General features: G+C 37.8%; 1 protein-coding gene across 2 annotated transcripts; it reads right to left on the bottom strand.

Moving 5' to 3' along the window:
- Positions 1-1,409: 1,409 nt before the first annotated feature.
- Positions 1,410-25,277, bottom strand: MAP9 (microtubule associated protein 9). Of its 2 annotated transcripts, XM_080590529.1 has the most exons (13): positions 23,865-25,277; positions 23,248-23,344; positions 21,546-21,983; positions 19,174-19,376; positions 18,678-18,789; positions 15,542-15,756; positions 14,745-14,800; positions 14,050-14,215; positions 12,780-12,869; positions 11,938-12,099; positions 11,343-11,488; positions 10,489-10,621; positions 1,410-5,386 (listed from the first exon to the last, which is right to left on the bottom strand). In XM_080590529.1, the coding sequence occupies exons 1-13, from the start codon at positions 24,267-24,269 to the stop codon at positions 5,264-5,266; spliced, it is 2,346 nt and encodes a 781-aa protein (XP_080446655.1). In that variant the 5' UTR covers positions 24,270-25,277; the 3' UTR covers positions 1,410-5,263. The 2 variants fall into 2 exon arrangements, with proteins under 2 accessions (XP_080446655.1, XP_080446656.1); XM_080590530.1 differs by lacking the exons at positions 18,678-18,789; positions 19,174-19,376 and having other exon boundaries at positions 23,865-25,263.

The following is a 25,277-nucleotide window of genomic DNA, read 5'->3' as shown; positions in this document are numbered from 1 at the left end:
CAGAACTTAGCCAGAAATAAAAGCATTAAAGTCTATTCATAAAAGAAGTAGTAGAAAAGGAAAATGCTTTGCAATACTAAGGGCTTTTCATCTTTTATGAGCGAAGGTGCTAAAATTATGGGTTATGTTGAAAACACAGCTTAACTGTCTGGATACAGTCTGATAATATGAACAAACATCTCCACGCCCCAGACTGAAACAATGAGGTCAGTTTTGCTATTACTGATTAGCCATTAAAGTCTAACCAAGATATCTTACTGGTATTTGAGAAATTGTTCTTTAAAACCAACAGTTCCGTAGAAACCTGGAGGTGGAAAAACTATAAGTAGCATTTGATAGTGCTGGTGACCTGCGAGATGCTTCTGACTAGAGCTTAGCTTCTGCGTGTTGACAGGAACGAAGTAGTTTGGGTTGTGAACGCTCCTGGAACCTTGGCTGCAATGACTGAGACTGGGAAGCTCTCAGTCCTGCAAGAAGGGAACAAGACAAACAGCAGAACCACAGCCTTGGTCTTCAGGAGAGCAGATGATGGCTTGTTCAGGGAGCTGTTTGACAGGATCTCACAGGAGACTGCCCTGGGCAGCATTATGAAGTTTGCACTGCCACACAAAGCAAGAGTTGTCCTTTGAAAACCAGGCATATTAGGGGACGTGGAGCTACTTTTCAATATAGCAGTGGAAAAGGTAGACAGTGTCTTAGTCATACTCAGGTGACTCAGTTCAACACACAAACAACTGAGTGAGATGTAGCAGTCCTGGGTACACAGACCAGGTAAGATGATCTAAAGGCCTTATATTCTATGAATATGAAACAAAAAAAAAGTACCAGAGACCCATGCACAGTCTTTCTTACCCAGAACAAGGAAATTGAACAGAAAATTGTTTATCCTATCTCCTTGTTTAGTTGCTGTATCTAAATTTCCCCCTGCAGAAACAGTTTCTGAGAAAGAGGGGTAAGGCATTTTGTTACCTGTCGACATTTTGCCTGGACAGCTCCCGGTGGATAAGTGCTTCTGTTTTTGGAGGTCTTGATGTAGAGCATAAAATTTTTGAATTTGCTTAATTAGACCATCAACCTGTCCCCTTTAGTGTACCAATGCAACAACTTAATGCCTGAATAAAATACTTTGGAAAAAATGAGAGACTGTCTTCCATGTCAGTACTTGGAACCCCTTGCATTCCTTCAGTGTCTATTTATATTGGTGTGGCAGCAAGCAGAAGTGAGCATCCGTGAACCAAAGGAGAGGGCTGTAGTGTCAGAAGCTATAACTTGAGTGGGATATAATTCCCAGACTGTCATATTAACAATCATGAAAGAATATGTTGTGCTTAGAGATAGTGTTTAGTTCATTTACATGCATAAAAGCTTTAAATAAGATTTTATATCCACAGATCACATGCAAACATTGATTCCATCATACTAAAATATACTTTATTAATAAATATTTCCCCTCTGTAAACATAACAGGACTTATAAATAAATATACATTTTTATAAGTTACTGTACACACATGTACATCTCAGCTCCATTTTTTTCTACATCATGCATTAACATGTCCAAAGTTTTATAATGCAAGATTAGACAAAGCTCGCAAAATTTTATTATAAAAGTCAAACACAGAGTTGTACCATCTTTTTTTTTTCCATGTGTGTCTACAGATCTTCAGCATTTTTTTCTCACTGAAAAGCTGTGAATTTATGTGAGTTTTTGGTATATCACTCCTTTGCAGGATGTCACCAACATCTTCCCACTTGTATCTTCTGTCAAAAATTTTCTATCCAATCATCTAAAAGCTCGAAGTGAGTAACGGTGCAGCATTCAGCTTAGCAATAGGCATGTGATATACCTTTTTCCAGCTCTGCCACTACCTCTAACAATCTTTTTATTTGCATCCCTCACTCAACTGCAAGCCTGTCAGCACGGGGACTTGCCTTGCTTGCCCTAGCTGGACACTGCAAAAATAAAGATCTAGATGATTCAGCATGCCAAGTTTCACACAGGCTGCATGCTTTGTCTCAGTCTCTCCTGATGACAGCTGCACAGCAAAATTTCCTGTCTCCTATACATTTAATTTTCCCATGAAATTACAGTGCTACGGTTTCTTGACTAAACCTGAACTCAGGGCTCCTAGTGCTAAAAGCCTAGCAGACAATGCATATCACTGCTCCAGCCTAAATGCCTGAATTCGTTCCTCTCCCCACCCCACCCCACCCCTAAAAATTTGGGTGGGCTAATTTGAGCTGGCAGTTCTGTTGTGTTCTGGCTGTGCTGTAATTCTGTTACATCTCCTGCTGGTATATGTAATTTTACCCTGCCTCTTAGATTGTCCACTGAAGCTGCTCTGGCTGTGCATGTTCACAACTTCTTCAATGTTTCTGTGGGCAGTGAACTTTTGCTTTCTCTCTGGATACTAACACAGTCATTGTCATACCACTACTGCTAGAAAAAATGCCTGACCTGTCACAAGGTAGCAGGAAGTCCAGACAAAGCCAGGCCCAGAGTTGATTAAAGTCCTCTCTATTCACTTGTCTGTATTATCTCTAGTAAAGCGCAGTTGAAGCCAGGTAAAAGTCTGGATTTGCTGGATTACCTGCAGACTGCATATAATCAAAGGATGGGTATCATAAAGTTTCCTTGCTCCACTACAAACTCTTTAGTAGAACAAAACTGTTCCAGCCACAACATTTCTGGGTGAGCATGCCAGCAGAAAATGGTTAGAAACAAACAAAATTATAAAAGCCAGGCCAAGTACAATTACCTTTTGGGGAAGAAACAGACCTGGAAGCAAGAGGTAGGACCAGCAGAGACCCACTAAAAAATTGCAAACCACGGCAGGGCTACCATGAATTAGGTGCTGGCAAGGAAACTGGAAGTCAAGATGTGTAGTGTAAAATATGAGTTAATGTACTCAAACCTGATTCTGGGGTAAAGATACACCCTAATCTAGAAGAAGCCATATCAAATCTGCAACCACTCCTCACAATGGATCAAATATGATCTATCAGATGATTTGGCTGTACACAAATCCAGCACAACTATTAGCGAAACCTCATAATTGTTCTCAGGATTAGCAAATACTTCTTTACACAGTGAATAGATGATTTGCAACAGAAAACTGTGCATCTTATAAGCCTTCCTTTACCCTTATTTACTGACAGAAATTAGGTTAATGATGATAACTACTCCACCACCGACTAACATATTTATCTTTCTACTTCTGTCAAACTTGACAAAGCTCTGAATTATGCATTCACAAAACAAGAGTGCATACTAACAATAATGAACAGAACCATATTCAACTATAAGGAAAGGAGATATCCTTCTGAATTTCACGTTTACATATACACCAACAATAAATTTCACCTACAAAGCATTATGGCAATAGAATAGTTATGGCCAAAACAAATGTGTTTAAATCATCAGTGGCTCTCACTAAAACATAACAAACAAGCAAGCAATGTCAGGAACTGAAGAAGTTCCTCTGTTTGACAGTCTTGTGTTTTTTCTCTTCTGAGAAGATGCCCCAGCATTGAATGAAATACAGAATTAATGAGTATCTCAGTAATTTATAAACAGAATAAGAGTGTAAAAGTGCAAGTTTACTTCCCAAATGCTCCTTTTACTTCCCAAGGAGGCTGTCAGTCTAAAGAAGTGCAAGATCTTCATTTGAGAAAATACATCTATAATTTATGAACTAGGGTTTTTCGTTGGTTTTCTTTTTTTGAATACTCACTTCAGAAACAAATCTGGCATGATTATTAAAATTAAAGTAAGAAAACACATAAGTAACAGCCTGAGTTTAGACAGTAGGCAAATAAGAGATGTGAAGATCTCTAAAGATCTGTAGTCTTCCCATTGATTCCAAAATAGTGAGGCAAATAGCCATGGGAACCAAAAAAAAAAAAAAAAGTAGTTTTAATAACTTACTACAGCAACTGGCTTATTAGCAATGATGAAAATGTGTTTGGGAGGGATTTATTTGATCACGGAAAAACAACAACAGAAGTCTTTTAATTAAGCTCCAGAAAAGTCATTTTCAGTGCCTAAGATTGCCTCAGAAGAGTACCACTGTTCTGCCCTTGCAGTTTTTATGTAAGATTTTGTGTGAACTACAAAACATGCTTCTAAAATAGCTGTTTCCTGCAGGAAACAGGAAATAGATGGAGTGTATATGAATACCTGAAACAGAATTAACAGCTACAGTCTCAGCCCTGGATCATTTTACATTTCACCAGTTCCAGTTTAATTCTTTTCTACCATCCCATAGCTAACTGGGTTTGGCCCCATGAAAGGCTGTTTCTGCATGATGTACTTTTAATTTAAAAGTTATTTTTGTATTTCACAGTGTAACATAATCAAAGGGTTAAATGTGTTCTCTGCAGCTCATCTCTTAACGCATGAAAACAACATCTCCCCACCATACTGCTTAGCTTTATGTCTTTGCTCTACCACAAGACAGCTAACATCTCCTTCCCCATCCTCCTCCTGCCTTCACCCCACAGTTCTTCCACGCTTAACTCCCCAGTCCCATCTTCCTCATGGCAGGAGCATTCTTGATCATGTACTTTCTTCACAAATACACTCTTACCTACCACATAAGAAAAAGAGCTGCTTTTGCCTCTCCATTACCCATTCGAAACTGGTCTTGCAGATAAAGGGAGAGAAGCATTTCAAACACATCATCTAGCATTACTGTCCTTTCATCCTGCACATACAGTTTAGCTCCCTTGCTTGTACTTTCCCTTTTATTGAATTGTCACCTGTTCATCATCTTTTAATGGTTTATAAATAGATTGTCTCTAAAACATTTCTGAAGGCAAACACGTCTTTCCTTCTTTTTTTTCCCTGATTCTGAATGTGCATAGTTGCAACTGACCACTCATTTTGAGCAATTACGGTCATTACTCATGCTGAATACGGCCTAATAACTTAAATATAACCATTCTGCTAAATAAACTGCTACTTACTGTGTGAAAAAAAAGACCAGGGTCCAGTCTCACATAGCCTGAATAGAGACTTCAACAAAAAACGAATGAAGTAACATAGTATTTAGCAAGACTAAGTTAAATGCAGAATTACAAAAATTAGTGCATTTGCTAAAGAACTGGAAAAGGACAACCAATCTCCAGAGATCGTACTAACTAAAAAGAAAGGATGCAACTTCTATTACAGATTCAGTGAAAAGCAGCTGTTATTGAAATAAATGACTATTCACTGTCAGAAGTTTGCAAACGATCTTTTCTCGTAGAACGCAATAGACCGCTCAGTAATTCCTTGAATACATGACTTTACCAGGTGGACTCCAGGGAGAATGCACTTCATCCCCATAGGCTGCCTGGAGCTTCTTTTGCTGCCTCTCAAGCTGCTCTCTCCTCTCTGTCTTTTTCTAAGAAAAAAAAAAATGTGTCAAAAAAAGAACTCTACCAATGGAAAAGTCAGAATTATTGCTACACCTTTCTTGGATAAAATGAGAAGTTAACACACAATAGAGATTTGCCTTTCGGAGCTTAGCACATCCCGTTTAGGGATTCAGTCATGCACATTGCACAATGCAACACAGAGGCTGCACACTTGATGTTGCTTACAATTAAGGTGACAGTCTCAAGGATGAGCTGGCTTTGTGCACTAGCTAAACAAAAAATGCAACAGAAGGCCTAGTGGATTAGGTATTGTATTTGTCTTGCATGTAATTAGTCTCATCTTAATATTTCTTTTAAAAGGATACTTACACAATGCTAAATATGTCCCTTGTTACATTAATTTTGATGCATCTGTGTAACTTTCTGTACTTATTAAATCACACAAATGAGCTAAGCTGGGAAGTAAACAATTATAAACAAACCTCCATCTATTTTATAAACACTGTAAGGTTCTAATGATATTTTCTATTGTTTCAAACAGCAGTGGTGAGTTAGGATGATGAAGGATAAGCAATACTTGCAATGATATTTTTGTGCTTGATTAAAAATAATAGTAAATAATTGCTAATTAGTTTCTGAATAATAGGTCTCTTGAATATCATTAGTTAATGTCTTATATTGTTCTGTTCATACAGAACATTCATTCTGTTCGTACATAAAATAAGTGTTCTTCTTTGTAAAGATGGCTGCCATATCATTGTTGTGGAGATCAAAAATCTAAGAGTGCATCTACCTTAGCAATTTAGTATACTGGAGAGTTCTTTACAGGTGCAAATTTTCCTTTTATCACACTTGTAGGTTTGTGGTGCATGCATGAGCACACCACTTACTGGCTTAAGGAATATTTCCCTCTTGGTGGAATGAAGGTTGACATTACGGATCAGAGCATCACTTACAGTGTCCCATTAGATAGGTGGATAAAAAGGTCCTTGAGCTGCTGGCTTTCTAGCACACGAACAGTGCACGCCTAGGAACAGCAGATGGCATACACGCCATTGGTAATAAAGATGCACTGTGGATACGCAGGCTTGAAATCATAATCAATTTGCCAAATCCATCTAACCTTGGTTCTTCCCTCTGTTGCAACCTATCAGCCGGTATTTTGAAGCACCATAAAAGTTTAATATTTTCACATGTGAACTACATTGCTGTGGAAGTACTGCTCCTTGAAGATAGCTATAAGTGGCACTCTTAGATAATCCATGATCCGATCCCTTTGAGGGACACTGCAAGATCCCATGATCCTGGCAGAATCTTTCTGTTATTCATAACTAAGAAGAGAAATAGTGAGGTTACTGCAACTAAAGGAAGAGACTAGCAAATGGTGGTAGATGAGTTATTGTAAAAGAGGGAACTTGAGAGGAATTTTTCCTTGTTTTATACGTATACACTATTCAAACTTACTAATGCTAGCTACAACTGTGATATGTACAAAAATGTAAGAGTACAACATACTCTAAAACATCAGCCCTATCAGTATGTTTTTAAACAAAGACCTGAATATCTTTGTTAACATAAAGACACAATTCAGTAAGGAATATCTATCTATCTGGTCTGGCTAAATCAACACACAATGATTTCATGTTGTTACTAGTAAAGCTGATTATTAGCAAGGCAAGGTTTGCATGGAGAACTAATGCCCTTTACTAAAACAAGCGATACAGAACTGTCAGTCTACTAAATAATATTATCTCTCTGTACAAACTCTATCTTCCTGGATTATAAGGGATAATTGAGACAAACTGGGCTTAAGTAGCACCATAAGATTCTGACTCTTCTGTCTAGAACAAGTTCAAGATATGTTTCAGACATTCTTAAAGGAAACTGGTTAGTGCCCTAAACAGAAAGGAATCTGCATTATCAGTGATATTTCTCAAGAAAGAAGATGAAAAGATATGTGCTAGCAGTACACGTGAGCTTTGGAAGAATATTCTCTATAATGGAACATGGATGATTCAGACTCCTGTTTGGTGTATTTGTACATATCCTGAGTATGTACTTTTACAAACACTTAATCTTATTCTACCAATCTTAGAATCTGGATCTGTATTTGACATTCAAAGAGACATTACAACAAGTAATTGGAAATTCATTAAAAATAAGACTTATTGTAGCAGTAGTGGCAATTACGTGAGAAATCATGTCTTAAAAGTGTGCATATTTCATGTTTATAAAGCACTCTTTACTGAATACATGTTGCACAACCGATTCATGTAAGAAAATGCCAAACCAAAGGTAAAGCATACACTCACCCAGGAAGGGACTTAAAGTTGCTTTGGATTTTTTAAATCGCATCTCTATTTTATATACTTGGATTTGAAGATCCCATGTTCATGAATGAATCCTGATGCAAAGCAGAGTGTCTTGGGTTAAGTTAGCTGTTTTTTTTAAAGATAAATTTGACAGGAAGCCTTGCTGACTTCTTCCCTGCCTTCAACACACACCATGCTTTTTATGTTCTCATCCTGGCCACAGTTCACATCTTCACAAGACATAATAAGTGATATAAATCTTCCCTAATACAATAAATAGGAGGTTATTTGCACTAATGAGAGATGAGTAAAAGAAATATTGCAAGATGAAAACTAGAACTACAGTTTGTCATACAGCAGATCAACTTGATTGGCTTGATTTCTCTGTTTAAAATTTCTTACTCAATAGCCTGGTAAAAGGAATACATTTTTCACTTACAAAATTCTGGGAAGATCAGATTTGTTAGCAGTGTGACTGTCACATAATAACTGAATTTTAGATAGTACAGAAGACTTACAACATTTTAGAGGAATAATATTAACAGTCGTATTTCAAACATATTGCAATACCAGGAGATTAAGATTCCAATATAGAAAGTATTTTCAGATAGATCTTATTAAACCACATGAAATGAAAAACTCACATCAGCTGTTTGTAACCAAGAAAACCAACAATTCCATGAGACTAATCCAGTACAATATCACTTCCTGATGCTTTTTAACAGCGTTAGAATGCCAGAAATAGGTGTTGAGCATACTCAATCTCAAGGTAATATTTCAACCTTCTTCTAGGAATCATAACCTTACTGTATTGATTTTCAAGAACTGTAAATCTGAAAGAATGCACAGAGCAGCACCACTTCTCAACAATTCAACTAGGTTAACCAAGTACAATGGAGAACATAACACATCTAGGATACTCACTTTTTTTCTAGGTTCTTACAGAAAAACAGTTAAAGATTAACATCTAAAAAATAATGTAAACCAAACTAATCCATCATAATAAACTTTCTACGTGATTCTCCTCTATGTTCCACTTCTCAGACTAGGTGCATGTCAGTGACAAATGTCAGACACTGGTAGTAAAAGTAAAAAGTACTAAGTAAAAGCAGTCATTTAATCAAGAATTACATCTAGATTGGCTTGAAGAGTACTTAATGAGTAGCAAGAGGCAAATATTATGAAAGAAATAAAATTTTTAAAAAATCAGAAGCTTAACCTTTCTCAGCAATACTAAAGTATCTCAGCTCAAGATTATCCTTTTTATGTTAGTATTTTACACATTAATAGCCTTTTTCAGGGCATTCATTTTCATGCCTTAAAAAGTAATCTTCTGTATTAAACTGTGTTATCAAAGATCGACACAATGTCCTCTAAAAGTATATATAACAGAATTTCCATTAACATAACAGCAGAATGTTTCTTATAGAACTTACAAGGAGGTTTTAAAATTTCTGCTTTACCCATGCATTATGATCAACGCTTGGTTCAGGAAATGAGGAAATGAGGATGAATTCACACATTTATTTCTGCTCAACTGCTAATGAAAAAAGATAATAGAATACTTCCCACTATATTACTCTTATTTCCCTTCAAACAAAAATCCCCTTATTTTAAAGAATACATTTAAGACTTTCAAAATCCTGCCTTCCTAGATTTGACAACAGTTTATCTATCTGTACGCAAATATCATCTGCATTCTCTTGGTAATAAATTGACAGCTTTACAAGTGTTTCTCTCTGCAGTTCATTGAAGGTGTATATTTTCTCTGTTACTATACAAAGTGATTATATTATTCCAGCCAAAGAACATGAGGAACAGAGTCATTGCTGATATGCTATTTGAAGTAAAGGTGTGTTAGCTGCAAAGCAAAGAGAACAATCTCATCTATCACCAGAGAAAAAAGCAGAAAATCTACTTGAAACTCTGGAAAAGACTTTTTTTATAGTCTACCGATGGTTTAAATGAGCATGCGTAAGGATCTCAAGCCAGCTGAGTTGCAGGATCCTCTTCTTATCAATGGCAACAGAGCCCTTATGTACCGGCTGTATGCCAGAAATCACATGGAAGAGAGACAATGGAAGAAATGCTCTCAAACTAAGAAAACTTTGGAAGTCAACATGATGAATGAACGTGTCATAGGCTGAGGATGGAAAATGCAGATTTTTCTTTAACTAGCAAGTCACACATATTTAAGAAAATATATGCTAAAAATATTAGCAATCTCTCCTCTAGTTTGCCTTTCTATTGCAAGGAAAAAAAATATTGCCTTATTGTTGGGACTAGACTACCAGATTAGTTTACTGCTTAACAACTAGGAATAAAACATGCTGTTGTAGGGAAAATATAATTGGCAGCATTAGAATTTTGCCTTTCTAGTCAATCAAAATAATCTCAAACCTCAGTGTAACTGCTTTTATCAATTTAAGAATTCCTCACTCTAAATGTTGCCTTGAAGGCAAATGCCTACACTGCTGCAGCTGGCAGTGCTGCTAGGTTTTGCTGGTTTTGTGCTGTGGTGAGCTGGCAATTCAGAGACGGCTTCCCCTGACATGGAATAGAAGAAAAGATTATGAAATTCAAAACTCGTAAGTCATGTAGGTAGGAAGAATACATTTTCCATGTAAGCTAAAGATCAAGCACACCATACTTTATCGTTTTGTTCAAGAGTGTCTGAGGACTAGCTATGTAATACTACCATCATCTGGCCTCTCTTGTAACAGCATGAAACAGCAAGAATATTACATTACCATATGAAAGTATTCACCCTCATTACTACATTAATTTTTTTTACATAGTGAAAAAAAAAAAATTACCAGCCATCTTTCATATTCTTCAATAGCCTTTTTATCTTTCTCATCCTTCTTTGTCTGTTGTATTTCTTGCTTTCTTCTCTCTAGGATTTTTTCTGCCTTCTTTTGTTTTATATATTCTTTCTTTTTTTCATTCCTGTATAGTGAGAAAGAAGAACAGGAGATCACTGTGTAACAGTCTAAATGCTGTATCTGTGACTGATTAACTAAACTGAGTCCAAAGAGATATATTATGCATTTAGTAACAGATCAAGAATATACATATATATTTATAAATCTTTTGATGTCCGTCTTCATGTAATTTAACACCAAGGTATAAATGAAACTATTATTCTACCTACTATGGCATCATTTTCTCTGTACTACTTTCCCCCTTATCTGGTATCATATAAAAATTAGATTTAAAAGTTCTGCAGGTAATACAATAAATTGCACTCAGTCTCTGAAAACTCTTGGCTTGTAAAACTAACAAAAAATTCCTTCAGCAAACACATCTCATTTGCTTTTGAATACACCTACATTCTTTAAGAAGGATTTACCTTCCTTCCTATTGCTTACTAATGAAGCATGAGACTAGTCACGCAAGACATTATACTACTCGGTGAATCTTACTTCTCAGTTGTAGTACCTCTGCCTGGGCCTAGTCTTTTGGGGAAGAAATTATTTAAGTTACTAAAACAAAAGAAACTGTAGAATGTGTTCTCACTGGGATTGTGCTTGCTCACTGAGACTGAAAAGCCTGATCCCAAGCAAGCCATTGTTTCCCAATCACAAGCACATCAAGCACTCACAGAAGACCTACTGCATTTATAAGCAAAGGTTCTGGAAACTGATATGCCAAAAATCAAATGCAGTACCATTTTTCAACTGCTGATATGTTGTCTTTCTTCTTTTCTTCAACCAATTCCTCTTCTTTCTTCTTCCTGATTCTTTCAGACTGTTTTTCCTTTCTGCTTTGCTCTCTTAAGTATTCTGTTTTTCTTTCTTTCCATTTTTCAAATGCCTAAAGAAAATCACAGGTTCATTAGAAATCTTCCCCCTCATCTTTTTGTCAGTGCTCTCCTCACTTACACTAGATTAATATTTTTGGTATTTCTTCATGTTCAAATTTTGGAATATTTGTTTGTTGCATTGCTCAGAAGGGGATATCATTATATCTAAAAAGCATGTTATTTTCCCCAGTACACAATAGTTCTTTGCCTATGCATTTACATGGAGTTTATTTTGTATTCAGCTAATAGACTCCAAACACAGAGAAATGCTTGTCTGTGTACAAATGTAAACATTAAATATTTCCAACAGAACTGAATCTCACCATGTTTTCTTCAAAGATTAACTGCGTTCAGATTTTAGAATCCAGTTCATTCCATCTCTTGCTGGATTAACCAAAATTATTCTCAGCAATTTCCTGAACTATATCTGAACCACCTTTATATACATATTTCACATTACCTTCTGTGCTGCTTCCATTTTCTCCGCATTCTGTTCTTCTGCTTTCTTTTTCTTAAGTTCCTCGAGCTTCTTTTTTTCACTTAACTTCTTTGCTTCTTTTGCTTTCATTGCTTTCCAGGCTTCAAAAGCTGCAATTGCTTCCTTTCTTTTAACACCTTCTTTCTAGATTGAAAATAACATTCTACATTTAAATACGCTTAAATATAAAATATATATCTATAATTGAAAAAGTATACTTTAAACTCGTTCTCAAATGTAGGATTAGATTCAGCAATAAAGAAATGGAAATGGATATGTAGAAAACATTCCAAGTAATACTCAAATTTGAACTATATAGACTTTTCTATGCTCATTTTTAACTTAACTCACTCAAATTATACAAATGACTTTTGCAAAATGTGTAGAAGAACATGAAATACATATTAAATACTTAAAAGGGAAACATATTAAATACTTAAAAACCCAATCTAGCAACTGTATATGTAAAATGTAGATAAGAATCTCTTGAGATAGGGAGCAAACTCATTTTCCACCAGAAGATATGATGAAATTTAACGTGTGAAAGGTTGAGTATCCCAAGATCATTGTAAACAAACCTGAAAATTAATCTAATTAATTTAAGAACACTTTTAACATCCCTGGTGCAAATGTGTAGGGAAGCATTAGCCACACACCCTTTAGCACAACCATAACAATCAGGACATGTCACTTACTGCTTCCAATTAGAGAAAGCCGGAGGCCTTACAGTAGCAGAGTGATGTAATTAGACACAAAGCACAGGTAAACATACTTCAGAGAATGATAGTTTGTCAAATTCTCCTTAAACAAGAGTGTAAACAAACCTCTTCAGTATTGATCCTCAGATTTTCAGCTTTTTTCTTTTCATTTCTCTTTAATTCCAGTAGTAAAGCCCTTTTCTTTTCCAGCCAATTCTGTAACAATATTAGAAGACTTTTACACTTTTAAAGTGTTTTTAAGCTGTAACTAAAGATGTTCGGTTAAAACAGATGAATATTATTAGAGCAGCACCAATATAATGACAACCAGAATCACTCTCAGTTCTTCCATGTGCTACTTTAATAATTATCCCATGTGGAAAAGTAAGACACGGTTCAAATTAAACTACTTTAAGGACCTTCACAACAGATATTTTTTTGTGTGATTTCTTTTATGTTAAGAAAAGTCTAAGGTTCTACAATGATAGCTACAAACGTGAAAAGCCTTAAAGATCTTTAATAAAATCTCTTAAAAACATCAACAAGACATAAGCATTAAAAAAAAAAAGAAGAAGAAAAAGAAATATGGAATATTCTTATTACTTGGGATACAGGAATATTGTTTAAATTTATTGTCTCTTGCAAATACTTGTAACTAAAGAGAACAAAGTCCAACTGGGAAGAGTGAGACTCCAGGCACTGTTATGTGTTATGAGTCATTTGCAGAATCTGGCCTAAATTTTCAAGGTTTAATTATATATTTGGTATGCTGCTTAAAAAAACGAGTGTCCTAAATGTAACCTATTCTACCTTTAAAACTATGCAGACTATAAGTATGGATTTCAGGCTCTAAATTTTGGGTTAGAACCATAAATAGTATTACAAACATATACCAATATGAACAACATCTGTTAACAAAAGGAATGTGTATTTTTCATCACACAGGTTAGTAACAAAAATCTGTTGGAACCCACATACGAATTGTGATGAAATTCTATACGGAATCCACACAGGTTATCCTTCCAGAGAGAATACTAGACTTGTTTTTACTTTTCCTAAATGCCAACTGAATAGAAGATACCAGAAAAAGAAATTTTAAACTAAACACTTACTTTTGTTAAGGAAAAAATAAAAATAAAGGAAAATATATGTCTGAGAATAGTCTGACACAAAAATAAAATTACAAAACAAAGTATGTCCCTCTCATCTAGCTTTTAAGTCTGTAATTTGATGAAAAGGTATGGCCACTGGAATAAAAGGATTATTGAATCTGTAAGCATATGAAAATAATATACATAACAATATTGATTTCATGAAAATAAGTGTTGTTGGCTCCTATAAGACCTTTATACGCATAGGAGATTTTGTTTTATTTTGTTGTCTGTTTAAGATCTACCTGGAAAACAGCTGCTCGTAAACTATCTGCTTTGTCAAATTCTCTACTGTTCTTCTGCAAGTGTTTATTCTCCAACACCTTCAATGTTCCCAAGTATTGAGGTGAAACAGCTGTAGCTGATGGAACAGCTTTTCCTTTTTTCTTTAAGTGTGCAGAAGACAGAGACCTGTAAAGACACAAACATATTAATCATCCTTTCATTTACTGTAGCTGCTAGCAAGCAGTGTTCCTTTCATTTCTCTTGATACCAGAACTTAATGTGATTCGGTTTGTACATGTACTTGTGTGGAGATAGGAAAGGAGGAAAAAGCACGTTTTCTTTGGGCAGGTTTATTACTGAGAAAACAAGCCATTATTCAACATATTCAGCCCAAGAACATTTACAAGCTCCTTATGCTTTCATCCATAAAAAAGCTTAAAACCTGTTAAGATAACACAAATTGGATTCACTGGTGGACACATGAGCACACACTCATTATAGAAATTGACAAAAGACTTGGAGTCTAATCTGACAGAGGAGATACTGAGCAAGGATTATAATAACGTCTCATCTCCTAAGGTATCCTCCACAGATGGTGAGAAGTTGTCAGCAGTGAAGAAAATGCTGACAGAAAATGAGAGCAAAGTGGCATTGTCAGGGCACCTACGTACATCTTATGCTCTGTAGACTATGATAGACAGCATTGTTCTCTCACCTGCAAGATGAAGGTTTTGATTTTTGTAGAACTGTCGCCTTTGTTTCACTTTGTTTCTAAGAAATGCAAGAGAAAACAAAAATTGCACTCTCTCAGATAACAGAACTAGATCAGGATGACACAGATTTTAAAATTTAACAAGGATGTTAAACATATATACACATGAAAGCCACTCAAATACAGAAAGGGTACAGTACAGTACTGTAAGAAAGTTAAAAAAACACACCACCTTTTGAAATGTTTGGAATGGCATCTAGAAATGTTTCTTTGTATTATGTTGAAATACAGTCGATAGTTTAGAGATAAAAAGGAATAAAAAGAACCTAAAGGGACAGTGGGCTCCCCTGTTATATCAACATTATTTAAATTGTTTTTAATATTTAGCTTTAACAGTTACATATACCTACATATTTTCTTTCTCATGATAAGGCATAAAGTACTTTGTGTCTTATTTGTTAATCAAGTCACACCATGGATTCCATCCTCTGCCAACATACACTGCTCATTTCAACTTTTCAATCCTCAAAATAGAGATTTGGCATTTTAACTTCCATAAGGATAATTAATTAAGATTTGAAAACACACATTTTACTACCTTTGTCTGTTTAAAACTATTTCTGTGAAAGGTATTCCCTACATCTTCCTTAAAACTATCCATAATTTGTAAGAGCCTCGTGTCTAAAACTTTTACAAGCAGAGTTTTACACATTTAAGGTACTAACTGCAAATTTCTTTACAAAACTTTTCATTGCACTGCTCATTGTTCTGAACAACAGTAAAAACACATATAAAAATACCTGGACAAAGTCCTCTGAAGTATTCTTCGATTCCACATGTTCAGACTGACCATCTACTGACGCTTCCTGTACTGTATCAGTTACTATTTGCCCTTGCACAAAGTTCTCCGTTTTATCTGAACTGTCATCTGTTGACTTCTCTGATTTCTTTGTTTTCTCATACGCTGTTGTGATCATTGCTTCTATCACACTGTGGCTGGTATCCTTCCTCTCATCTAACAGGAGTAAAAAGATTAAGAGGACACATTCGCTTAGACAATATGTTAACAAGAGTTTCATGGTTTCTCATTATTGTTATTTCTGTACTAAAAACATTTGTTTATGAAACATATTACTGAATTTCACATAGGATAATGTGTTTACTATATACAACCAAAGTTTTAACAAGTATAAGAGCATGATAACAGCAAAACTTCCCAGCTGCCTCTCCACGTGAACTTGGCTATAGAGCAGAAACCAAAAGCAAGAGCCATTCCGATCACAGCAGGAACTCTTCACATCTAGAGAAGTCTACACTACTACTAAAGTCTGTATGACAATCTGCATAAAGAAAAAAAGAATCTGTGTGTTGTTTTATGGGAGTGTGGGATGCACAAGGAAATAATGGAAAGATTATTTCTCACCTCAGTGGTGAGGATTTAAGCAAAATGTCACATCAATTTAAATGCATGCCTAAATGGTGAAATTGCCAGTTAGGAAGCACTTTTTCAATAATACTTAAAAACGTTTTTATCAGATCTGAACAGACATTAACAGAGATCTAAACTTTTCAAATAATTAAGATACAAACCAGGAATATCTATGATAAATTCTAAGTTACAGTCTTCTGATGAAAAGAAGTAAGTTTTGGATGACAGTAACTCCAAGTTAACTGAAGAAAGAACTACTGACGCTGACAATGTAAGAAATTTAATCACAGTGATGAAGGTAGGTTCCAGGTGACAAAGAAAATTCTGAATTCGTATGAACCATTTTCTATCTTCTGTTGATATGTAACCTTTCATTTTTCACTTTAAGCTTATTACTAAGCTAGTATAACAACCGTATACAAGCTGTAGACATCAGAAACTATACAAGTGTAGTTAAGTTGCAGCAGTTGGTGTGCAGGACACTGTAGACAGCTGATTTACTTTAGATTTCTGACTATTTTGTAGCATGAGCTTCATCACTGAATTTCATGTATAAGTCAGTTTAGCTCTGTTTGCAAAACAGATACAGACTATTAACTGTAATGAAAAAAGCCACGTAAAACCCATAAGCATTGTTGTAGTTTCCTCCTTAATAGTTCTAGCTATACAAATTTTATTGGTCTGCTTGGAATCTTTACACTTGCACACTTTAGCATCAAATTGAAACACTTATTTTCCAGTCCCTTTTCCACCACTTGACACCAGCACCTTATCATTCTTCTCCATTTATGCTGTCCCTCCTCATGGAGAATCTACACATTCCAGTACACTGATGCTCATATCCTTTTCCCCATACAAATTTCTCCTTAAATATTGTTCTAGTAACAATGCTCAATGTACCAGCAAAACAAAAAAGAACTAAAATTAAACACAGTATCACAGTATCACAGTATCACAGATTTCTAGGTTGGAAGAGACCTCAAGATCATCGAGTCCAACCTCCGACCTAACACTAAGTACTCCACTAAACCATATCGCTAAGCTCTACATCTAAACGTCTTTTAAAGACCTCCAGGGATGGTGACTCCACCACCTCCCTGGGCAGCCCATTCCAATGCTTAATAACCCTTTCGGTAAGGAAGTACTTCCTAACATCCAACCTAAAACTCCCCTGTCGCAACTTTCGCCCATTCCCCCTCGTCCTGTCACCAGGCACGTGGGAGAACAGACCAACCCCCACCTCTTTACAGCCTCCTTTAAGGTAACTGTAGAGAGCGATAAGGTCGCCCCTGAGCCTCCTCTTCTCCAGGCTGAACAAGCCCAGCTCCCTCAGCCGCTCCTCGTAAGACTTGTTCTCCAGACCCCTCACCAGCTTGGTTGCCCTTCTCTGGACTCGCTCGAGCACGTCCATGTCCTTCCCGTAGCGAGGGGCCCAAAACTGAACACAGTACTCGAGGTGCGGCCTCACCAGAGCCGAGTACAGGGGCACAATCACTTCCCTAGACCTGCTGGCCACACTGCTTCTTATACAGGCCAGGATGCTGTTGGCCTTCTTGGCCACCTGGGCACACTGCTGGCTCATATTCAGCCGACTATCAACCAATACTCCCAGGTCCTTCTCGGCCAGGCAGCTTTCCAGCCACTCATCTCCCAGCCTGTAGCTCTGCTTGGGGTTGTTGCGCCCCAGGTGCAGGACCCGGCACTTGGCCTTGTTGAACTTCAGATCTAAGTATATTTGCTATTCACTACCCAGTATGCTGTGCCTGATTTTTCAACTTCTGTTCACCTTCCTATACTCAGTGCTTCAAGCCAAGTCCTAACTTTGATCTCATTAGGCTGCAGCCCAGTGCACAGACATAACATAGGCCATGCCAACAGCATTTCCCTCACTGCATCCAACAGGCTATGTTACCTACCCGCTGGAGTCTTACAAAGTACTCCCAAGCATGATAACCTTAACCAATATGAAAGGTGTTTAACAGCCCATTCCAGTGCTTTTCAACTTGGGTCCATTCATTTTTTGTAACACAGATTTTTTGTCTAACAAAGGAGACTAAGAAATGCCCCCAAAATTGAAAAACAATACCAGCCTGAAGAAGAGAAAGGCTCATCCTGGTCACGTTGATGGCAAAGAGGAAATGAAATTAAAATGACTTGTTTTAAGTCTCAAGGATGCTTAGGCAATGATGCCGACACTTGACTCAAGTCAAAAGTGCAAATTCACTTCTCAGACTTCGATCTGTTCCTCTCCAATCCTAGGACATTTCCAGGACCCAATTTCTAACTACTTGGGTTGATACTGCACTTAGACATAATGGCAAGAATGAGGCTGGGCCTTTCTTAGAAGCAGAATACAAGGAGACATGAGGGCAAGAGAAAGATACTAAGAGAATGTAAAGGAGGAAATTAAGAAAACCATTGATTTTAAGAAGACTTGAACTGGAACCTTAGATGTTACCAAGGTGTAAATTATGACATTTATATGGCTGTACATATCTAAGTTCTACCTTGTGAAAGTGGTGTTTCTCCACACATCAGTAAATTGGAGTCTCCAGATCTTTCATTGTGGGACGTAAAATTAATGGTAAATGGTGGTGAAATACTTTCTAGCCATGGACCCTTAGATCAGAAAGTGGCAAATAAACAAGTGAGCAATTCATAACAAATCAGAACTATTTAACTTGAGTTTATAATACACTGACAAAATGTTTCTTCAGAACTCTCCAAGTATAATTACTGTCTCACATTCAGAGAAATAAAACCCATGAACCCATTTCTGAACAGCTGCAAAACATAACAAAATCCTGTTTCTAGTTAGAAAGAAAATGAGTAATATTCTCTTATATGCCCCTCAATAGCATTTCTAGAATGCTATTGGAAATTGTATTTTCCCCCACTCCTATATTTCCTACAAAAAATTTTGACAGCTAGTAAGTTACTTTTTAAAGTTTCCAATGTAAATGGTAAAAAATAAACACATATACTCTTCATTCTCGGTCTTACTTCAGGACCACGGCTTTCGGCAAGCACTTTTTTCTCAGATGAGGCTCTGGTATTCAGAGAAGTTAGGGATGATGGTGCTGAAAACGAAGACAATCCACTTCTACGAGTTATTTTTTCTTCTGACCTACTAAACTCACTGTCTTTCATGGGGCCGCTTTTTCTCCAGACACTTCTTGGTTGAGGTGATGCTTTGTAACAGCCACCTAATGAAGGAATGCTGATATTCTCAGATGAAAATGAGTATTATAGTTTAGGTTATGTCTAATTAAAGACATTTTAGTCTGGAACACTATTTTGTCAAGTTAGATTCAACTATTTTCAGTTAAACAAGTTATTTAAATAGTACATCTGTCTTAACACGGGACTAAATACAAGCAGCTATATAAGGAATTACTGACATTTCAGAAAGTTTAATGGAAGTTATAAAGCTTCTAACAATTTCGTAGACAGACAATCTAGAAACTTATTTTTTCCATTTATCATTCTCTCTATGTATATATTGAAACTACATGCAAGAACTTATCTGCAGTCAGAGACAATTTAAAAGTTTTCATAAACATAAAAGAGAGCATGTATCTAACAGCACTGTTGTAAGAAACTTTTTGTTATTCTGCTTAACTCTGTTTATCTACTAGAGAAGATATGAAGGGAAGACTGCTTCTCTCCATATGGTGCAGAGCAGAAAAACCCTGGGTAGAAGAAGACATCATGAGAAATGTGGTCAGAGGAGGGCCCACAGTATACATCCACCTTCTTCAGTGATGTCTCCGATCCTTTCCTAAGTCAGTCACTGAGCAGCAGATCTACTTTGCAATGGTTTCTCAGAGATTTCTATCCTTTGGCTCCTAAATTTCCTCCAATTTTCCTCGCATTTTCTCCCCCCTACCCTGCCACTGACAAGATCAACAGCTTTCTACCTGCCTTTTGCTTGATGTATGTTGAGACACATGGAAATACATATCTAATTCTGCAGACTGACATGGAAGTATTACCTATTAAGTCCTTGTTCATATACATCACAGGAAATGAGAGAATCACCATGGCCATTCAGCACATTCAGCAGTGTAAAGCCTAATTGTACAGTTACTGTGAAGTTCAGAGAGCTGAGAGGTCACAACAATATTCTTACAAGTGACTTATGGCATGCAAAAACCGTCAGTGCACACTAACATCAAACGAGCAGACAAAGCTGGTAAGTCTTTGGTTGGTGGACTCCTCTGTTGGCTAGGGATCTATTTATCTAATATGAGTAAGTTCACAACAGTTGACTGTTGAAGACAATGTACTAGCATTTACATGAGGAAAATGTTTTTTCTCCAATGTTTTTTCTGCCCATGTAAAAACTACACAGGCTTTCTGGCCATGAAAGAAAAACATCTAGAGTGCCTAGCTGCACATTCAAGTATCTGGCACTTCGGTGCCATCATGTGGAAAGAAAAAAAGTAGCAGATACCACTAATTATGCTTTACCAATTTCAAAGTTGTCATCTTCCATCACAGGTAATGACCAGCCATAAATTCCTCTTGAAATAAAACCAAAAAACTAATAATGGAAACAGAGCACAGGAAAAATTCTTCCCATACTGGCAAGTAGGTAAAAAACATGAAGTCTTTCAACTTTTAAAATTTTTAAAAGTACATACAGCCAACTAGCAGAATTCTAAGTTTCGCTTTGCATGTTATAAAATAAATTAGCTCTTATAATGAAACACTGAAGTCCTCTTTATGTCACTAAACTTTTTTTTTGAATATGCATCCAAAGTAGCTCAGTATCTACAAAGCAAAGAACATTTTAAGTCCTAGCTTTGTGATGATAAGAAGTCTACCATCCATAACATTTTGGTTATGGCTCATTCTGACATTCTATTACACAACAGCAGCATGAAGTCTCAGCATCATGACTTCAACACTGTATTTGCGAACACTGTGTTCTAACTTCATTGACCGTGGAGAGGGAAGGCCTGTTTAATGACCTTTCCATTAATGGATGGGTGGATGCCGTGGACATTGTGTAAATATGGCTCTCTGTGTTATGCATACATGGAGGAGACGAAGCTTTAGCCCTCCCACACCTTCCATGCAGATGTACTGATGGAAAAGTAAACTTTAAGCACCCAAACAGTTGGTTTCCAGCTCCTGAAAGGAAAAGACAGATAGGAACCTCTTGATACTTGACCCACAGTGGTTCAGATTCCCATCCAAGCAGGTTATCAAAACATGTATTATTAGAAGAACATTAAATAAATACATCAAAAGTCAAAACAACTGAAAATATACTTAACACAGAAAATAACCCTAACAACAACACATTTAAAATAATATAATATGGCTAAGCAAGCAACAGCAACAATATTCAAGTACTTTCTTTTCACCTGATGCTGACGTATTTCTTGTTTTGTGCACCCTTGGCTTTGGTATTGGCTTCTTTTCCTTTTGATCCAGCGTAACAGCCTTTCTTTCTTTCTTTAGTTCAGGCATAGGCAAATCATTGCAGTGGTCAATCTCACTCATAGGACATTGTAATTCAGCAGCTGAATGCTCTTCATTATTTTTTCTGTCATTGTCTTCATTTTTACTTTCCAAACAGCACACTTCATTTATTCTGTCATCTTGTATGTTTTCACTTTCTGAAAGTGTTTTTTGCTGAAGCTTCCTTTCATGAAAGGATAAAGTCAAGTCATCAGCACCTTCATTTTCTAAGTCAGCTGCTTTTTGTGATGTACCGTCATCTGAGAGAGGACTCTCAAAAGCAACAGATTTCTTAGTGCTGTCAGCATCTGAACTGCTTTTACGACATTCCTCCACAATACCTGAAAACCGTATATTAGCAGCTTTTGAGACAAATGGAAAAATACAGGACACAGAAACTATATCTTCTATGATTTAAATGTGTTTTTCATATAACTCTCTTCCGACTTAAATCTCTAAGCAGTTCCCTTTCTGCACCTCTGATCTCCCCAAACCACCAAACTGGATCCTTCTTCTATATCCTTTCCTGTCATCTGTTTTTGTGGGCCCAATCTGAAGAAAATACTTCAAATCTTCAATGGTTAATTCTTATCTGTCACGCAATTTAAATCCCTTCCAAAAAACGGCATCTCCAATGTTGTAAGAAGCAGAAGCAAGTCAACACAATAAAGCTATACATGTGCAGTTACTAGACCCCATCATCCACTTCTTTTCTCTGTACTTCAGTCCCATCTGAAATCAACTAGAAGATACTTAAATGAATATACTTTCCGCTCCAAAGTTAAGGTTCACACTTTTTTAAAAATGTTTATCTTTCTGTAGACTGTTATTACTAATTTACTTTACTTCAGATTCAAATACTCAAGACAGATGACAAAAAATGCCATGATAGTTGAGTACAATATTTAATCCACGAGGAGCTTCTTTATAAAGCTTGTCTCCACAGGGAAATCAAAGCATCCCACCAACTTTTAAAAGATGCTTCAGATGTGAATGAAAACACAAGTATTACACATAGGTAGTCCTTTTAGAAACAGATTACAATATTTAAGATTCATATTTCTCTTAATATGCAGCACCATATCAGGAATTCACCACATCAGTCACTAGGTCAGCCTAATTAATCTAAACATAAACATTACCAAATATCAAATGCATCCCGGCCCTGGAAAAATTGCCAGACCAAACCTGTTGCTGGCTTGCCTACACTGCCAGGCAAGCATGCTCTGCAGCGCATCTTGCATCTCTGATTGTCCTGTCTGGTAAAACAATAAAGCAGCATTATGGCTTTCTCTCTGACCATGTCAACTTTTATTCACGGTAGTGTGCACTGTCTCATCCAGGTGCAGATCTAAAAACTTGGCTTAGGTGTTTCACAGCTATAAGAAACAGCACATACTGTGTCTAGTGTAGCATGTCGGCAACACCCCTAATTTTGCTGGGAACACAGCTCCTAATTTTGTAGGGGAGGACTAAGTGATTTAGAAGTTGACACGACATGAATCTTGGAACATTCATGCATATTGACTCACAAAGATTCCTTGTGATCTACTAATGAGTTAAGAACAGAAAAGACGCAGGCAAAATTTTTTAATTCTGTCTTACCGTTTAATATGGCAACTTCTTCACTCTCAAAGTCATCTGAGTAAACAGCTGTTTGTTCCCTTGCTGCATTAGCAGAAATTGCTTCTTGTAGCTCACCCTGAAATGGTATTGCAAATAACTTTCATACAGAAGTTTCACTTCTTCAAATTCAGCACTAATCCCCTCCTCCAACACATGCATAAGTAAAACTGTGCAACAGAGATTACCCCATTTAACTTTAAATTCCCAAGAAGGGTAAGTAAAACACTGTTTTCACTCCATCCTCATTCTCCCCATTTTTAAGTGCTCGATACGTGGAGGTATTTTTAACAATGTGGCCAGCTGAGGGCAGCCTTTGTACATGAACTACATCTCCTATTTTCACTCGCGAATTTCACCTGCAAAACCCCTCGGCAAGACGGGGCAGTGCTATGGCCACCCCTCCGCGGCAGGGGAACGGAGGCGCGGAGAGACCCCCCCCCGACTTGCCTAAAACCCTAACTGTGGCTTGGGGGAGGGGAAATCAGAGGAGACGGCAGCAGAAGAAGGAGCCGATCCCGAGCTTTGCGGTACCCCCCGATGCCCAAATAGCCGCCTTCTTCTGCAGACCCGACCTGCTCCCGGGGCCTGCCGCTCACCTGCGCCGCGCCTCTCCGCGCCCCCGCCCGCCTGCCGCCGCCTTGTCCCGGCATGGCGGCCGCCTGCCGCCCCTGCGCCTTGCGGCGTCCCGCCTGGCTGCGGGCCCGGGCCGCGGGCTGCCTTCGGCCGCCCCGCACGGCCGGCTGCTCCCGCACGGCCGGCCCCGCCGCCCGTATTGCCCGTCGCTTGGCGACGCCGCCGCGCAACCACGAGCGGACAAAGGGCGGGCGGGGTGCCCGGGTGGGACCGCGGGGCCGCCGCCCCGCTGCAGGCCGCGGGCTCCGGCTGAGGAGGGCGGCAGGCCCCGGAGGTTGTTTACACCGCCGAGCGCCCTCCTTCTTGCCCGAGGCCCTGCCTTCATTTGCTGGTGCCCTTCTGCTTGGGATTTTTATTTTCCCCATCATCGTACTCTCACTTCTGTACCACAAGAATAAAATACTGTAAAAAGACCCTTAATGCTTTTCCTGAAGGAGTTTCTCTAGTGCTGGCCACCCCGCATGGTGTCCCTGCAGTTAAAAAAAGAGAAACGTTTCCCAGTTTCGTGCTGCCTTTCCCTCAGCGTGTATGTATCCGTGTACAAGGTCAGATGCTTCAGTACCCAGGTATTTAAACATCAGTTTTCCATAACTACTTAGGCTGGAGATAGGGCACAGCAGTGGATACATCTATGCATCAAAATTTGGGCTGAAAACTGACTTCATCTGTGCTTTGCAGAATATATTAGGGTTTGAGAACCCATGCCTATACCCTACGTGTAACCCACATACCTGTTACTATGAGGTGGATACATGTACTCCACTCGGTTCATGCCACCGCAGTAAGACTGGAGGGACACATTTTCATCCACCCCATTCTCAGAGGCAGGTGGCTGTCCAAAATTTTCCAGCATGGATTCAAGTGGACAGCTCTTTCTGTAAGGAACAAACTCACTGTAGCGCTTTCTGAAAAAAATAAAATCATAGAACCCATGCATTAGTTTGAATGAAACCCTAGAGATGAAGGAACAATAGTGACATCAAAGTAAATTACCTGGTGCTCACGTCTCCCGATACTCTGATTCTTATTTCCCAAAAGGTGCTTGTGCAACACACCAACAAATAGCAACCTGCAGCTGACCAGGTGCTTTGCCAAGCAGCACATGTCCTGCTGAGCCGACCGTCGTCTGTAATCTGTATGAGCAATTCAGGGATGCAGGCAATCAAACGCCAGGATGCTCTGGGAATATTGATCTCATGCATCAAAAGAAAATTGCCAGCTTCAGGACCACATACGGATATGGAATATTCTTCCTTCAGTTTAAATGGGTTGTGTTATCTGCCTTTCTAAAATAAGCGGAGTTTTTGTCTTTCCAGTGTTTCAGTTGTCTTAGCAATAATAAAGGACTTTTGACATGCTCTGTGCACTTGTATTAT

Source organism: Anser brachyrhynchus (assembly GCF_964034855.1).
Source record: "Anser brachyrhynchus genome assembly, chromosome: 4".
In the NCBI taxonomy this organism is placed as follows: Eukaryota; Metazoa; Chordata; class Aves; order Anseriformes; family Anatidae; genus Anser; species Anser brachyrhynchus.
This window is presented reverse-complemented; position numbering and strand designations above follow the sequence as displayed.

Coding starts and splice junctions, on each gene's coding strand:
- MAP9 (XM_080590529.1), bottom strand. CDS start 24,269: ATGATGGGGAAAATAAAAATCCCAAGCAGAAGGGCACCAGCAAATGAA. Junction 14,801..15,541: donor CTTCAGAGGACTTTGTCCAG/GTATTTTTATAT, acceptor TGCATTTCTTAG/AAACAAAGTGAAACAAAGGC. Junction 14,216..14,744: donor TCAAAACCTTCATCTTGCAG/GTGAGAGAACAA, acceptor GTGTCTTTACAG/GTCTCTGTCTTCTGCACACT.